Below are 16,728 nucleotides of genomic sequence, written 5' to 3' on the forward strand. Positions count from 1 at the left end.
AACTACAACTGGCATCCAGTGTTGTGAAATTGATGTTGACGGTACATAGTATATCTGCATTAATAGTCACTATAACTGGTGCAGGAATATAATCAAAATTCAAAAATAATCAGTCTTGAGCACACTCTCGGCCGTACCGCTCGACTCGCTCCGTTGTTAGATGTTATAGTTATAAGTCATAGATCGTCAACCTTTTCTTATTTTACCAAGTGATATTATTAATAATATAATAAAATCCTGTGAAATAATATCTCTTCTATGGTCCCAGTACTGTACATTATTAATTATTAATAAAATATAATTCCAGTGCGTCTACAAAAACACAAATATTATTTTTTGTGTCCTTATAAAGTTTAATAAAGATTGTTTTTGTTAAAACAAACAACACTTTAAATAAAACGTAATCTCGTAGTATTTAAAAATTATTAACTTGCAGATAAAATGAATTCCTCCACCATAATTTTTCTACCAATATAGTAGAATTAGGTAATCTGGCTTAACCCAGTTCATATGTTTCTGGCGTAAAAAGAAGCGCCCCAGCGCGCCGTTTTTTGGCTTGTCAACCGAAACCACGCAACATTTTTCTCTCGAAATATTTTACAAAAAGTATCAATTTCCTAATGTGCTATTCAATGGAACATAGATTTAGATGCGCCGTACAAAGTTAAGTGATATACAACACAAGTGTTATCGTTTTAACGAACTTATTGCCGTTTTCCCACCGTTGTGACCCGCGAACTCTCAACATGCCTCTGTTGAAAAGGAAAGCATTTGAGAAATCAAAGGCGTCGGAGTACCTCAGGGACGACGATGAGGTCTTCCACTGCGAGATCACCGACGAGATATTCAAAGATTACGAGTAAGTGTAGCGATAAACATTGAACTCGCCGAAATTTCGCTAATTCGTCGCGTTTTAGTGTAGTTATCAGTTTTACGGGGACCGTTGGCATTGTTAACGCGCGGCGAGTCGGCCAACACGCGAGCGTGACACGATATTTCTCTATTTCTGTCATTCGCGTCACGAATATTATCACATTTAGTTGATAATTTGATATTGTTTATTTACAGGGAATACTGTGAGAGGATCATATTGGTTAATTCGATGGTGTGGACATGTGAGATGACAGGAAAGAACAATTTGACATATTCAGAGGCTTTGACTAGTGAGAGGGAAGCAAGGAAGATTTTGAAGGATTTTCCTATGGAGTTACGGATACCAATATTGTTTTTGGCCATGAGAACTAAGAGATGTTCATTTGCTGAGATGTCAGAGGATGTGTTTAACTTCGTGAGGGACAGGTACTTTGTGGGCGAGACAGTGGAGGCCTGCCTGGAGGGGGACCTGTGGAGTGAGGGCCACATACTCTCCGTCACAGCACAGAAACAACACCCAGACAAGTGAGTTGCATCATTTATTTATGATATCATGTAAGAACTGTTACATTTGTAGGAAGTAGGTACTAACAATCCTGTGCTAAATGACAATTTATTTCTATTGGAGTGAGAAAATAATAAATTTTATTGGTAAAATAAATATTGTGATATGGTTAAAAAAATGTAACTTATTTATGTAATTGATACAATATTTGAATATGATGTAAGACTTTAATGTTAGACATAATTTAATTTGATATTATTTATATCAAAATTATCTGATGATAAAAAGGTTAAATATAGATAAAAATGTAAATAAACAAATTTCTTAAATTATTATTGTCTAGACTAGACTTAATATTAATACCCAGCCTAAATAATTATTATCACTTATCACATTACAATCTAGGTTTTAATGATAAAAGTAATTATCAAATATAGCACAGTTTTCCAATACAATCACAGTTTGTAGTCATACAGAAAAATAAATAAACAGTAATTAAATCTATTAGGCTTCCTAGAAGCAGATAGGTACACATAGGGTGTACATAATAAGCCTACAAATACATACATAATATATTTCAAGCCTTTTTCCCATAGAGGTAGGTAGAGACCAAAGAACACCACTTGGTACAATCCTTACAAACTTCCCTTGCCCCATTCACATCCATACATTGACTCACACAGGACCAAATTACTAGTACTATGCACCTAATTATTTAAAATACTTATCCCTAATATTTTAAAATATTTAGTTCCTTCCTTATATTTCACTATTATCTTCCTGTAGTTCTGAATGCATACATTTTGATTTTATGAGCTCTATGTCTAAGTTGGAAAGAATACATAATACTATGGTGTAGTACAGAATTACATTTGAAATTACATTAAAATCTGCTCAGCCCTGTAATTTTGTGTAAAAGGAAATAATTAACAAAATAACTTCCTTTAAATTTCATTTAATATTGTTGTTTGAACCTTAATTAAATTTAGAAATAAAATTAGACTTGAGTATATACCTTAGTTTGCTCAAGCTTTATTTAATTTCCATACATTAATCATGATTCATAAATATTGACAAATATTATGTAAACATAATTCTACCCATATCACCTACTATAAACTACCACTAACTACATACAAACATAAAATCACGCATTTTTTCCATGGGCATCAACCACAGAACACCACTTGGTACAATCCTTACAAACTTCCCTTGCCTCATTCACATCCATACATGTTGTCACACCCAACCACTAACTATGTAGAACTATAAAATACATAACTTATCTTATCATCAGCTGTCTCTTTCTATTTACCTACAAAAGAGTGAGAAAGACAACATTAGTAACCAACAGTATACCACCTACTAGACTTAAAGGAAACAAAAAATAAGTAATAAAAAATGCTCCACAATTATATTTTAAACTATGAAGGCCATATGACATGGCAACAGAGAGACTTACTGTAACTTTATAAATACATGAAACTTCCTTATAATACAAATTAATGAAGGAATACTATTATATTGTGTATTTTTGTGTGGAATGTTAAATTTATGAAATATTTCCACTAGTTTTGCACTGCAGTTTTGAATTTCTTCTATAGTTTAAAGGGTGATTTTATGTGTTTTGTCTTAAGTGACATACAATAAAATGTAGTAGAATATTGTTTATGAAAATGTCCAAATAATGGAGGCAAAGTACAATTCTCAGTCTTTGTATTTATGGCATTTTAGCTTCTGCCTAATTTCATCTGATTCTGTTCAGTAATTTTAAGTTGCTAGAGTGACAAAAATTTTCATTTATAATATTAGTCAGATATGATTGTTTTGATTTGATAACTTTACTTTGTGTAAAAGCAATGGGGTGGGCCTTTTAATCAATGTGATGACGACATCCATTTCATACCTACTTAATAATGTACAGCCTTTTCTCGAAATGGTTAAAGGAGTCAAATGACTTGGGAATTTCTATTCTTATCATGGAGTGAGTCATGATACTCTACATGTTTAAATTCAACCTTACTTTGATATCATCATATATTTTTATCTGTCTATCTAATAAAATGTATTGCATAATTGTATTTATGTGTTATTTAACTTAGTTGTTTCAAGAGATGAACATTATAATACAGCATTATAGCTCTTTATAATAACACTAAACATTTATTAGATTATACCTATTTATTGACTGTGTTTAAGTTAATTTTTGTATTGTTTATTTTGATAATTAGTAATAGTAAGACAAGGGAGTGAAATAAAATTACGATACATTTATGAATGCATCTTAAACATCTATTTACTAGCTGACCCGCGCAACTTCGCTTGCGTCACAAAATTTTCCCCGTTTTTGTAACATTTTGCACTGGTCCTCTGCTCCTATTGGTCGTAGCGTGATGATATATAGCCTAAAGCCTTCCTCGATAAATGTACTATCCAACACTGAAAGAATTTTTCAAATCGGACCAGTAGTTCTTGAGATTAGCGCGTTCAAAACAAACAAACTCTTCAGCTTTATAATATTAGTATAGATTTAACTTAAGAAAATATGCATGTCTTTCTACTGAATCTGATCCCTTAAATTTCTAGTTAGTAAACAGTTAAAAATACATAGGATCGAATGCAAAAAATCTTCCTAAACGAACACGTCACAAGCAAAACCTCCAAATTAAAAAATTCATACTAATCATGTACCCTTTCTCCCAACAGCAAAACCCTCATCCCGGCAGCGTCGTACTGCTACGAGATAGAACAGTACGACGAGGCTGACCCGACGGCGACGGGGCAGATCGGCACCGCGCCCTTCGACCGCGTGCGCCGGCGTAAGGGCGTGTACACGCGCGACAAGAACCGGCTGTTTCTTAAACAGTTCGTCGAGTCGCGACCAGATGGCGTTATTGGCATCAAGGTAAGGAAATAACTATTTAGTTTGCTTATGGCACAATAAGACAAGTGTTATGTATTTCACTTTAAGTGTCCTAAGTCTCAGTATATGATTTAAATGGTAATAGGATTTGATTTTGAATTACCTATTAGTTAGGGAAATTATTTAGTTATTCTAGACTTAGATGATTAGAATGGATGTATATATTTATTGTCATATTAACGCTGGCACTAGCTCTTTGCCTTTGGTCTGAAGGCGTCTAAATTTACTGGCTCGAGCTCTCTTGCATGCATGAAAAAGAAAAGAATAAGTATTTCATTAGTTCAGCAGTTGAGGCAAGAAAATGTAACAGACAAACAGACAGAATTGTTATTGTGTTGCGGGGACTTCTAACAAAAATACAAACAACGGACACAAAGTATAACCAGACCCGAAACAACTATTTGTGGATCGCGCAACTATTTATTCCCTGTGGGTTCGATACCCACGACCTCCTGATACAGTGGTAGCGGCGTGGCGACCTTAACCACTGCGCAACGGAGGCAGCCAAATTTATATTATTAGTATAGACTGTCACATAGCAACAGATTTTCTCAACATATCAATTATCAAAAGATTATTTACATTGCAAAACTAAGTAAGCCTACAAAAAGCCCCCAGCTGTTTTCAAAACTATTGTGTTCACAACTAGGGTAACATCTTGCCTCTGAATAGAGCCCTGTCAACACAAAGAAGAACCTTTTTTTTAATAGCTATTTATTTCTTAAGAAGTTTGTATGTATGAGTGGATTCTTTGATATATTGTTTAAGAAGGGTTAACTGTTTTTTAAGGTTACGCAAATGTTGTACATTTTAAACCAAATACAATTTTTGAAATGGGTTGCGCTCACTTCTTTTTAAGAAAAATCCTTTCTCTAAACTAAATCTCTTTGTTACAGAAAGCTGTTTGTATTTTGCATATTTGTAATTTAATCTTGCCAAAAACTGTATTAATGGTAAATGATTGTTTTGTTTTGATTAAAAAAAAAGACAACTCCCGCACTAAGAATCGCTCTTGTGTCGCGTGGACTTTTGCAAGCATACAAACAACGGACACAAAGTACAACCAGACTCGAAACAATTATTTGTGGATCGCACAAATAATTTTTCCGTGTGGGAATCGAGCCCACGACTTCCCGACGCAATGGTAGCGGCGTAGCGACCTAAACCACTACCTTATATCTTTTATTTATAGTCTTTGGTATAGTAATTAGTTAAAACTACTTAATATAATTATTTAATCATGTCCTAGTTAGATATGCTGGAATTTTTAATATTATTCTAATTTGAAGTAATTAGGAAAATTAACGACGTAGTTTTAATTATCACTGAATAATGTTACAAAATTGATAAGCTGCTCTTTGTGGCTATGTTCTTTCTGCCAATAAATTCTCGTGTCACAATGATTGTTCCCGTACTCTTCAGAAACGGCACCACCTATTACACCTACTGCTATAGAGTTAAGAGCCCCGTACAGCGTTCATCGGAAACAATATTTCGAATAGATAAACTACCGCTAAATGTGCCTGAGAAACCGGGGGTTAATCATAAATGTATCAATTATATTGATTACACGCACAATTGCGTAAAAAGGAGTTGTTTTTCTTGGTGTTATGGCTATTACAGATTAACTATTATTTTCTTTCTCATTATTTAAACTTATTTGTTTCAGAAATCAGCACAAGACAAATACAGCATACACACAGTAACATTCGACCAGATATTCACGGGCAGTCCCCCAGACTTCGCCCTCTCCAAGAAGCTGCTCAAGTCCCCACCGGCCAACAAAGCCCCGGCCAAGCCCGGCTCGGCTTCCAAACTCAAGTCGGCCAAGAAACCCAGCCCTGATAAGAAAGGACAACAGTCCATGGACAAGTTTGTGAAGAAGACTGACAAAGCTGAAGGTATGGAGACTTTTATATCGATTTTTAGTGCTTCTGACTATGTTTCTGCTGAACTGGAACAATTTTCAAGGATATATTCGGATAAATAACTTTTTTATATTAAAGTTGATTCCGTTTGTGGTTTCGGTGGTAATTCATACGGGTGCTGATTACGAAGTATCGTGTTCAATTCTCGGATTGGTTAATAGTACCCCAGATATAATAATATGTAATTTGCTCATGAGGTTTGTCTCTTACTACTTCCCTGGCCTGATACTGCGAATGCAAATAGTGAAACATGTTTTAAATACAATTCTGCATACACCTTTGGGTATAACATAGGCGTGGCGTTATACATCAATCTTAATAAAACATCTCATATAGGGTAAACTTAGGTATACTGACAAATGTCGGGTAACCTAACTGATGGATAAAATGACAGCAAATGCAAAGAAAAACAACTGTAAAAATTACGTCAGATAGCTGACCGACACTAATTCTAAAGTGGGGCTTAATCTTCTACCAAAAGACGTAATTCTTCTTTTACTTCTTCTACAGCCCAAAAGAACAAACCGCCAGCCGACCCAGCGGCTAAGAAGAGCGCTCAAGAGTTAGCAGACAAGATGCGCAAAGCAGAAGAACAGCTTCGACAGCGGAAAGAAGAGGAGAGAATCAGAAAGAAAGAGAAGACCGCGCGACTGCTGGCTTATATGAAAGAGTGGCACAAGGTTAAAGATGACATGGAGCTGGAGGACCAGAGGGTAAGAGATACCTCCCTTTTAAATATGCTGATTTACTCCCTTTGGCTATATAGGCGACTCAGATTTGCTAACAGTTTGTGGAAGGAGAGATTTTGCGGGCAGCCGGCAGTGATAGCCGAGTGGTATAAGAAATGATATAAGTTGACACCTCCCACACAAGTGGTCGACGGTGCAAACGTGAGGCAACACATCAATGTGTTTTAGAAGTTGTGTGTATTAGAAATAATTATCACTTGTTCTAACGGTGAAAGAAAACATCGTGATGAATTTATTTTAATACATTGATTGAGGGCATGCAAAAGTCCCCAACGCGCACTTGGCCGGCGTGGTGGACTTAAGGCTTAACTGGTCCCTATTTAGGAGTAGACCCTTGCCCAGCGGTGGGTTAGTGATGGGTTAAAAGAGAGACCTTTTATCCTTTTTTATGAAGGTACGAAAAATATACTCTATATTATATAACTCTAATTTCTTCTCCACAGATAATACCAAAAGGCACACCGATAGAAGTGGAAGGTATACCACACCAGCACTTTGGAGACTTCCTCTCTGTGCTAGAGTTTGTCCACACGTACTCCGAGGTCCTCAAGGTGAAGGACGTGTTCCACAACCAGCTGGACCTGGAGACGTTCCGGAAGGCCCTCACTATGAAGGAGCATGCGGGGTCGTTCAGTGACCTCATACAGATGTTCTTGACTACTATATTCTCTTTGCAAGAGGACGAGGCTGAGGATTATAATGAGAATGGAGGGATTTTATTGTCTACTGGTAAGTGGTTTCGAAATATTTTTATTTTTTCTTCCAATTGTAACTAGGCGTTTTCTTTGTGATGGTTTACTATAACAAAGAAAACTTACTTTATTTATATTTTAATTTGAGACTGTTGTAGCTGCTGCGATCACAATCAAAAGCAAAACTTATAATACTACTATCCTTCTTCCGCGACATAGCCCGCGTGGAATTTCATCCTGTTCGGGGGAGAATTTCCAAAAATCAAATTTCAGCTGGATCCGTCTTGTGGTTTGGGCTGTGCGTTAATAGATCACTATGTCACTCAGTCTCCTTTGAGTTATATATGTTACTGTAAAAGCCCGAACTGTGGTAAATCCTGAGATTTTCCGGTAAAACCTAAGATTTACCAACTCTCAACGGTAATAGTCCAAACAAGCCAGAGTTTAAAAACTATGTTACGATATAAAAAAAAATCCGCCGTCATAACTATGTGGTTATTTTTTTTTAACCACCCAGAAGGAGGAGCCCGCGCGAAGCGGGGCTCCGACGACATTTCGACATCATCAAGTGAATATAAGTAAAAGTTCGAAATAAAAGAATTGTTCGGTCTTTTACCATTGCGAGTTGGTAAATCTTAGGTTATACCGGAAAATCTTAGGATTTACCACCGTTCGGGCTTTTACAGTAACATATATATTTAGATTTCGAAAATCACAATGTCTATTATACCTAGCGACATCTCATTTGTGTAATAATTGTTCAGAGGTAAAAGAAGCGGATGCGGAGATAGGCGTGACGAAGGCGGTGGAACTGGCCACGAAGGCCAGCAAGTGGTCGCAGACGTACCTCGGCACGCCGCTCAGCAAACTGCCGCTCGACCCCACCACCGTTAGCGAAGTGCTTAGGTATGTGTATATCAGTGAAACTTACTAGAGTAGCCTTTGAACTTACATTATGGTGCCTATTTTAGAGATGGAAATACTTTTCAGTGACATTTTCTGCAGACTGTTAGTCTCAAGCCTTCTTTATAAAATACGTAATTCTCGCACAGCTTGAATAGTATTCATTAAAGATGTTTTTATCTCAATATAGCTCGTCATTTCGATTTGTCGTTATAGTGTGTGTCGCTCATAGCCAGTTGTGAGAAGCTCCGTTGCAACTGCGACGGCGTGTGTCTGCTGTGTTGCGACGACATGCGTCGACGCAATGAACATATGGCATACAATGTATTGATCCGTTCCAATGAAGCAACGCACTGCAATGTGGCTTCGTTCTCACTGTATATCCACTTGCAGGCTGCACCTGCTGTCGTCGGGCGCGGGCCCGGGCACGCGTTGCGCCACGTGGCGCTACCACCAGCGCGGCGGATACACCAGCGCCGACGACCCCGGCCTGCGCCTGCGCGTGGCGCACCCGCACCTGCTGCGGGACCTCGCCACCACGCATGTCGCCGACCTGCACCTAGGTATGTACTACAACACGATACACCAGCGCCGACGACCCCGGCCTGCGCACCCGCACCTGCTGCGGGACCTCGCCACCACGCATGTCGCCGACCTGCACCTAGGTATGTACTACAACACGATACACCAGCGCCGACGACCCCGGCCTGCGCCTGCGCGTGGCGCACCCGCACCTGCTGCGGGACCTCGCCACCACGCATGTCGCCGACCTGCACCTAGGTATGTACTACAACACGATACACCAGCGCCGACGACCCCGGCCTGCGCACCCGCACCTGCTGCGGGACCTCGCCACCACGCATGTCGCCGACCTGCACCTAGGTATGTACTACAACACGATACACCAGCGCCGACGACCCCGGCCTGCGCACCCGCACCTGCTGCGGGACCTCGCCACCACGCATGTCGCCGACCTGCACCTAGGTATGTACTACAACACGATACACCAGCGCCGACGACCCCGGCCTGCGCCTGCGCGTGGCGCACCCGCACCTGCTGCGGGACCTCGCCACCACGCATGTCGCCGACCTGCACCTAGGTATGTACTACAACACGATACACCAGCGCCGACGACCCCGGCCTGCGCCTGCGCGTGGCGCACCCGCACCTGCTGCGGGACCTCGCCACCACGCATGTCGCCGACCTGCACCTAGGTATGTACTACAACACGATACACCAGCGCCGACGACCCCGGCCTGCGCACCCGCACCTGCTGCGGGACCTCGCCACCACGCATGTCGCCGACCTGCACCTAGGTATGTACTACAACACGATACACCAGCGCCGACGACCCCGGCCTGCGCCTGCGCGTGGCGCACCCGCACCTGCTGCGGGACCTCGCCACCACGCATGTCGCCGACCTGCACCTAGGTATGTACTACAACACGATACACCAGCGCCGACGACCCCGGCCTGCGCCTGCGCGTGGCGCACCCGCACCTGCTGCGGGACCTCGCCACCACGCATGTCGCCGACCTGCACCTAGGTATGTACTACAACACGATACACCAGCGCCGACGACCCCGGCCTGCGCCTGCGCGTGGCGCACCCGCACCTGCTGCGGGACCTCGCCACCACGCATGTCGCCGACCTGCACCTAGGTATGTACTACAACACGATACACCAGCGCCGACGACCCCGGCCTGCGCCTGCGCGTGGCGCACCCGCACCTGCTGCGGGACCTCGCCACCACGCATGTCGCCGACCTGCACCTAGGTATGTACTACAACACGATACACCAGCGCCGACGACCCCGGCCTGCGCCTGCGCGTGGCGCACCCGCACCTGCTGCGGGACCTCGCCACCACGCATGTCGCCGACCTGCACCTAGGTATGTACTACAACACGATACACCAGCGCCGACGACCCCGGCCTGCGCACCCGCACCTGCTGCGGGACCTCGCCACCACGCATGTCGCCGACCTGCACCTAGGTATGTACTACAACACGATACACCAGCGCCGACGACCCCGGCCTGCGCCTGCGCGTGGCGCACCCGCACCTGCTGCGGGACCTCGCCACCACGCATGTCGCCGACCTGCACCTAGGTATGTACTACAACACGATACACCAGCGCCGACGACCCCGGCCTGCGCCTGCGCGTGGCGCACCCGCACCTGCTGCGGGACCTCGCCACCACGCATGTCGCCGACCTGCACCTAGGTATGTACTACAACACGATACACCAGCGCCGACGACCCCGGCCTGCGCCTGCGCGTGGCGCACCCGCACCTGCTGCGGGACCTCGCCACCACGCATGTCGCCGACCTGCACCTAGGTATGTACTACAACACGATACACCAGCGCCGACGACCCCGGCCTGCGCCTGCGCGTGGCGCACCCGCACCTGCTGCGGGACCTCGCCACCACGCATGTCGCCGACCTGCACCTAGGTATGTACTACAACACGATACACCAGCGCCGACGACCCCGGCCTGCGCACCCGCACCTGCTGCGGGACCTCGCCACCACGCATGTCGCCGACCTGCACCTAGGTATGTACTACAACACGATACACCAGCGCCGACGACCCCGGCCTGCGCACCCGCACCTGCTGCGGGACCTCGCCACCACGCATGTCGCCGACCTGCACCTAGGTATGTACTACAACACGATACACCAGCGCCGACGACCCCGGCCTGCGCACCCGCACCTGCTGCGGGACCTCGCCACCACGCATGTCGCCGACCTGCACCTAGGTATGTACTACAACACGATACACCAGCGCCGACGACCCCGGCCTGCGCACCCGCACCTGCTGCGGGACCTCGCCACCACGCATGTCGCCGACCTGCACCTAGGTATGTACTACAACACGATACACCAGCGCCGACGACCCCGGCCTGCGCACCCGCACCTGCTGCGGGACCTCGCCACCACGCATGTCGCCGACCTGCACCTAGGTATGTACTACAACACGATACACCAGCGCCGACGACCCCGGCCTGCGCCTGCGCGTGGCGCACCCGCACCTGCTGCGGGACCTCGCCACCACGCATGTCGCCGACCTGCACCTAGGTATGTACTACAACACGATACACCAGCGCCGACGACCCCGGCCTGCGCACCCGCACCTGCTGCGGGACCTCGCCACCACGCATGTCGCCGACCTGCACCTAGGTATGTACTACAACACGATACACCAGCGCCGACGACCCCGGCCTGCGCCTGCGCGTGGCGCACCCGCACCTGCTGCGGGACCTCGCCACCACGCATGTCGCCGACCTGCACCTAGGTATGTACTATAACACGATACACCAGCGCCGACGACCCCGGCCTGCGCCTGCGCGTGGCGCACCCGCACCTGCTGCGGGACCTCGCCACCACGCATGTCGCCGACCTGCACCTAGGTATGTACTACAACACGATACACCAGCGCCGACGACCCCGGCCTGCGCACCCGCACCTGCTGCGGGACCTCGCCACCACGCATGTCGCCGACCTGCACCTAGGTATGTACTACAACACGATACACCAGCGCCGACGACCCCGGCCTGCGCACCCGCACCTGCTGCGGGACCTCGCCACCACGCATGTCGCCGACCTGCACCTAGGTATGTACTACAACACGATACACCAGCGCCGACGACCCCGGCCTGCGCCTGCGCGTGGCGCACCCGCACCTGCTGCGGGACCTCGCCACCACGCATGTCGCCGACCTGCACCTAGGTATGTACTACAACACGATACACCAGCGCCGACGACCCCGGCCTGCGCCTGCGCGTGGCGCACCCGCACCTGCTGCGGGACCTCGCCACCACGCATGTCGCCGACCTGCACCTAGGTATGTACTACAACACGATACACCAGCGCCGACGACCCCGGCCTGCGCACCCGCACCTGCTGCGGGACCTCGCCACCACGCATGTCGCCGACCTGCACCTAGGTATGTACTACAACACGATACACCAGCGCCGACGACCCCGGCCTGCGCCTGCGCGTGGCGCACCCGCACCTGCTGCGGGACCTCGCCACCACGCATGTCGCCGACCTGCACCTAGGTATGTACTACAACACGATACACCAGCGCCGACGACCCCGGCCTGCGCCTGCGCGTGGCGCACCCGCACCTGCTGCGGGACCTCGCCACCACGCATGTCGCCGACCTGCACCTAGGTATGTACTACAACACGATACACCAGCGCCGACGACCCCGGCCTGCGCACCCGCACCTGCTGCGGGACCTCGCCACCACGCATGTCGCCGACCTGCACCTAGGTATGTACTACAACACGATACACCAGCGCCGACGACCCCGGCCTGCGCCTGCGCGTGGCGCACCCGCACCTGCTGCGGGACCTCGCCACCACGCATGTCGCCGACCTGCACCTAACAACTACCATACCTCTTACATTGCTGTAAACCCACCGGTGTTGGGAACTTGTACTGTCAAATTTTCATCTATTAGACTGCCTGCCTGCCCACACAGAACAGGGTTGCAGGTCGGAGGAACAGAAAAATGTAAACCAATAATAATAACATGTCCGCAGAAAACGATTATTATTTCTGGTTAATATTTCTCTTTTCCACTTGTCGGCCGCCTCACTATGCTTTGATAGGCGGGTAGCCTGACAATATCTATAAATTATGTTCTTTATGTTACAGAGGACAAGTTCCTGATAATCCAGTGCTTGATGAATCAAATCCTGAGTTACGCGACAGTTCGAGACCTGGTGGAGGAACGACTTGAAGAAATGAGGAACACCAAACAAGCGCTGCGTATGCACCAGGTAAAACTTACTGAGCGACTATACCTTACTGAGTATTTGACATAAGAATAATCGAGTATTTTATAATTTAAAACTATAATAATATATGTGCATTCTACTTTTAGCGAATGGCTTAAATTACTATGTCATCTCTCTGCTCGTATATAAAGTATGGCCAACCGTTCGAGATAAAAAACGTAAACAAGCAGAAGCCTAAGTTTTGCTTGCGATTTTGATCTGCGTTATCGTCTTTGAAGATTAAATAACTTGGATAAGGATGTGCATAGGGGGTGCTTCATTTATTTGAACTTCACTTAGATCGAGTCTCGAAAACGTGAAAAAAGATTTCAGTCTTATGTGTATAAGACAAGGTTTTTTTTTTGTTTTCGAACTACGATGGATCTTTGAGAGTATTTCATTATGAAGTTTATGTTACAACTTGTAACTGATTCAAAGTCAGTCTAATCGCCATTTTTATCAAGTTAAACCATATTTACACCCAATATATTCCACTCCACAGATAAACGAACGCAAACGCGAAGTGCAAGTCCAAGCATCGAAGCAAGAGCTTCGCAAAGAGGCCGCGGCGAAGAAGGAGCAACAGAAGCTGTCGGGGGAGAAGGCGCGCGCCGTGGACGACGAGACCAAGGCCGCCATAGAGAAGCTGACCAAAGACAGCGAGGACAAGAGGAAGGAGTACGAGAAGCGACTCAAGGAGCTGCAGCTCGAGCTGTTTGACTTCACTTCTTATGTCGGTGAGTTTTGGTGATAATGGGGGGTATTGTTCAGGGGTTTTGTTCGTTTCGGGTAGTTTAGAGAATGTTTGGAGTTGGTTGTAATGTGTATGGTTTCGTAATATATTGATTGCGTACAAATTGTAGGTCAGTTTTGATCTGTTTGACCAATCTTAATAAAGAAAGAGAAGAAAAGAAAAGACTAGCCGCGCAGAGCTGTCAATGTCCAGCATTACCGCTCAAATGGTAAAAACAAATGACGAGGGCAAGTCGTGAAACCCGCCGGCACACGCGGCGGCAATCCTCGGCGACCCTGCCGCCGACACTGTGTGCGTGTGGGAGCCCTAAATAGCTAGGATTCGTGTCGGAATTTATGTTCCAAAAAATGTTTCTGTCGGTATTCTGTCGCCGCTTTTAGACGGCCTCTCGGGTGACGCGATTTTTGAGAGAAACAAGACGAATACAAGATAATAAATACCTTTTATTTCTAATTCCCCCCCAGGCTCGGACCGCGCGTTCCGCCGCTACTGGGTGATGCGCGGCGTGGCGGGGCTGTTCGTGGAGGCGGGCGCCGAGCCGCGCGGCGCCTGCCACAAGCCCGTGCTGCCGCTGGCGCCGCCGCGCGGGCCCGCCGACACGCTGGAGCACGTCGCCAAGCTGTTCGAGCAGCAGCGGGAGAGAGGTACGTACTGCTTGTACTGTCTGACTCTGTGAGGGTATCGCCATCTGACCTGTTACCGTGTGTTGCAGCGAGCAGCGACAAGGAGAACGAGTCGGGCACGAACTCCCGCGGCAGCTCCCCCAAGAAGCCGCTGTCCAGCGTGAACGGGCTGGCGCAGAAGCACAGCGCGCTGGAGCCCAGCACGCAGCAGCTGCGGGACCTGCTCATGTGCACCGGGGACGTGGCCTCCTGCCTCGTGCACGGCAAGGTACTGTGTACTGCTCATTATGTACGTATGTACGAACACATCTTCCATCAACGACAGACCCTTTCTCCATTTCTTATGCTAGCTCTAAGCTCCTACTACTGTTTCCGCGAGATTTATATCTACCGCTGATTCTTAAGATTTAACAGCCAGGATCATGGTCTGCAAGCTTAACTTCCTAATCCCAGACAATCTCTAAGAAATTGTTTATAGAAAACTCGAAACCTTTTTGACCCGGCCCAGGATTTGAACCCGAGACTTCTGCGCGGCAGAAGGCCACATAGGCAGTGACAAACCAATATTTGTTTCACGATACTCAACAGTAGTGTCATGTTGCAGGCGGACCGTCCCCGCTGGACGGTGTACCACTCGGAGGAGCAGGTGGAGGCGCTGATCGCGTCGCTCAACAAGCGCGGCCTGCGCGAGGCCGAGCTGCGCCAGGCGCTCGAGATGGACAAGGCTAACATCATCAACTACATCAACAAGTGCCCTGTGCATCTACTCAACCCGACTGTGACACCGGTTTGTACCCATAATCACACTACTTTAAACAAAATTAAAAAAGGAATATTCTAATTTTAATATGGGTTAAACTGACAGCTTATGTATTAATGGTTTTTGTCCGCGATGATCCCTCAATCTACTTGACAGATTTTAACATTTAACCGAAAAATATGTATTAGTCGTGATCATTACCACTACGGTAATGATCACGATTAATACATATTTTTCGGTCTTGTAATATTTAAGAGTATATTTATTGAACAAGTATTTCAGCTACAATCACTTATTTATTCTCACTTTTATCTACATTTTATTTGTAGTGTGCACTTATATAAACACGTGACATTTTTTTTATTTGTTTGTCCTACACAAAAACCCTTTTCTGTAACATAGTCATAAGATAGATTACTAAACCAGGTCTAAAATATTTAAATGATATTCATTTAATCGCAAAGCATACAATATAATCTGTTCCGTCCATGTCGCAGCCCCCGCCGGCGCCGTCCCCGCACTACACGCGGCACCGCAAGTTCCAGCCGTCGCTGCTGGTGGCGCCCGACTCCAGCCTGGGCGAGGCGCTGGAGCTGGCGCTGCGCGACCACGTGCTGGAGCTGGAGGAGAAGATCTTCCACGGCTGCCTCGGCTCGCTCAAAGTTAAGGTGCGACATTAAACATACCTCCTTAATTTAAATTTTATAACATGAAGTGTGTCTCCCAGTCATATTTAGTGGCGATCGTTCTTGGGATTAGGGAGTACAGTTTTGAATGTGTTTCAGATTTATAGACACACAGATATTTGATAATATTATATTATTTTTTTTGCTAATATTATATTAGATAATAATATGAATTTATTTCCAGTTAATGAGCTGCCACTCTCATGTTATTATACTTACAAGCATAGTGGAAAAAACAGGCAAAGACAAAGACAAACATTTATAAAGCTCAAAATATGGGTATAATATACACTAGTATTTTTTAGTAGATGGTTGTGTAATATAAACTTATTATAAAGTATTTATTGTGTTACAGGATCGTGAAGCGTGGCGAGGAACGTTAATGCTCCGCGGCTACGACAAACAAGCGGACTACTTAACGTGGGGACCTGACAAACAGTACAGAGATGACTACCATCTACCTAACGGAGTGCTCAAAGTACCTAATGGTAAGTTACCATACTCTTTGATAGTATATATAACATGTAGATTGTGATGACTGCCTG

The 16,728-nt window shown here is 45.9% G+C and overlaps 1 protein-coding gene across 1 annotated transcript in view; it reads left to right on the top strand.

Annotated features, from left to right (window-relative positions):
- The first annotated feature begins 532 nt into the window (after positions 1-532).
- Positions 533-16,728, top strand: part of Acf (ATP-dependent chromatin assembly factor large subunit) — a 29,532-nt gene continuing 13,336 nt past the window's right edge. The window contains exons 1-15 of the mRNA XM_076127136.1: positions 533-859; positions 1,069-1,398; positions 4,085-4,283; positions 5,971-6,202; positions 6,740-6,942; positions 7,422-7,707; positions 8,435-8,576; positions 8,967-9,136; positions 13,239-13,363; positions 13,863-14,097; positions 14,579-14,758; positions 14,827-15,005; positions 15,342-15,524; positions 15,995-16,165; positions 16,539-16,671. Of these exons, the coding sequence (XP_075983251.1) occupies positions 747-859; positions 1,069-1,398; positions 4,085-4,283; positions 5,971-6,202; positions 6,740-6,942; positions 7,422-7,707; positions 8,435-8,576; positions 8,967-9,136; positions 13,239-13,363; positions 13,863-14,097; positions 14,579-14,758; positions 14,827-15,005; positions 15,342-15,524; positions 15,995-16,165; positions 16,539-16,671 (2,881 nt within the window). The 5' untranslated portion in view covers positions 533-746. The remainder of the gene's footprint in view (positions 860-1,068; positions 1,399-4,084; positions 4,284-5,970; positions 6,203-6,739; positions 6,943-7,421; positions 7,708-8,434; positions 8,577-8,966; positions 9,137-13,238; positions 13,364-13,862; positions 14,098-14,578; positions 14,759-14,826; positions 15,006-15,341; positions 15,525-15,994; positions 16,166-16,538; positions 16,672-16,728) is intronic.

This window comes from Anticarsia gemmatalis, chromosome 19 (assembly GCF_050436995.1).
Source record: "Anticarsia gemmatalis isolate Benzon Research Colony breed Stoneville strain chromosome 19, ilAntGemm2 primary, whole genome shotgun sequence".
Taxonomy (NCBI): Eukaryota; Metazoa; Arthropoda; class Insecta; order Lepidoptera; family Erebidae; genus Anticarsia; species Anticarsia gemmatalis.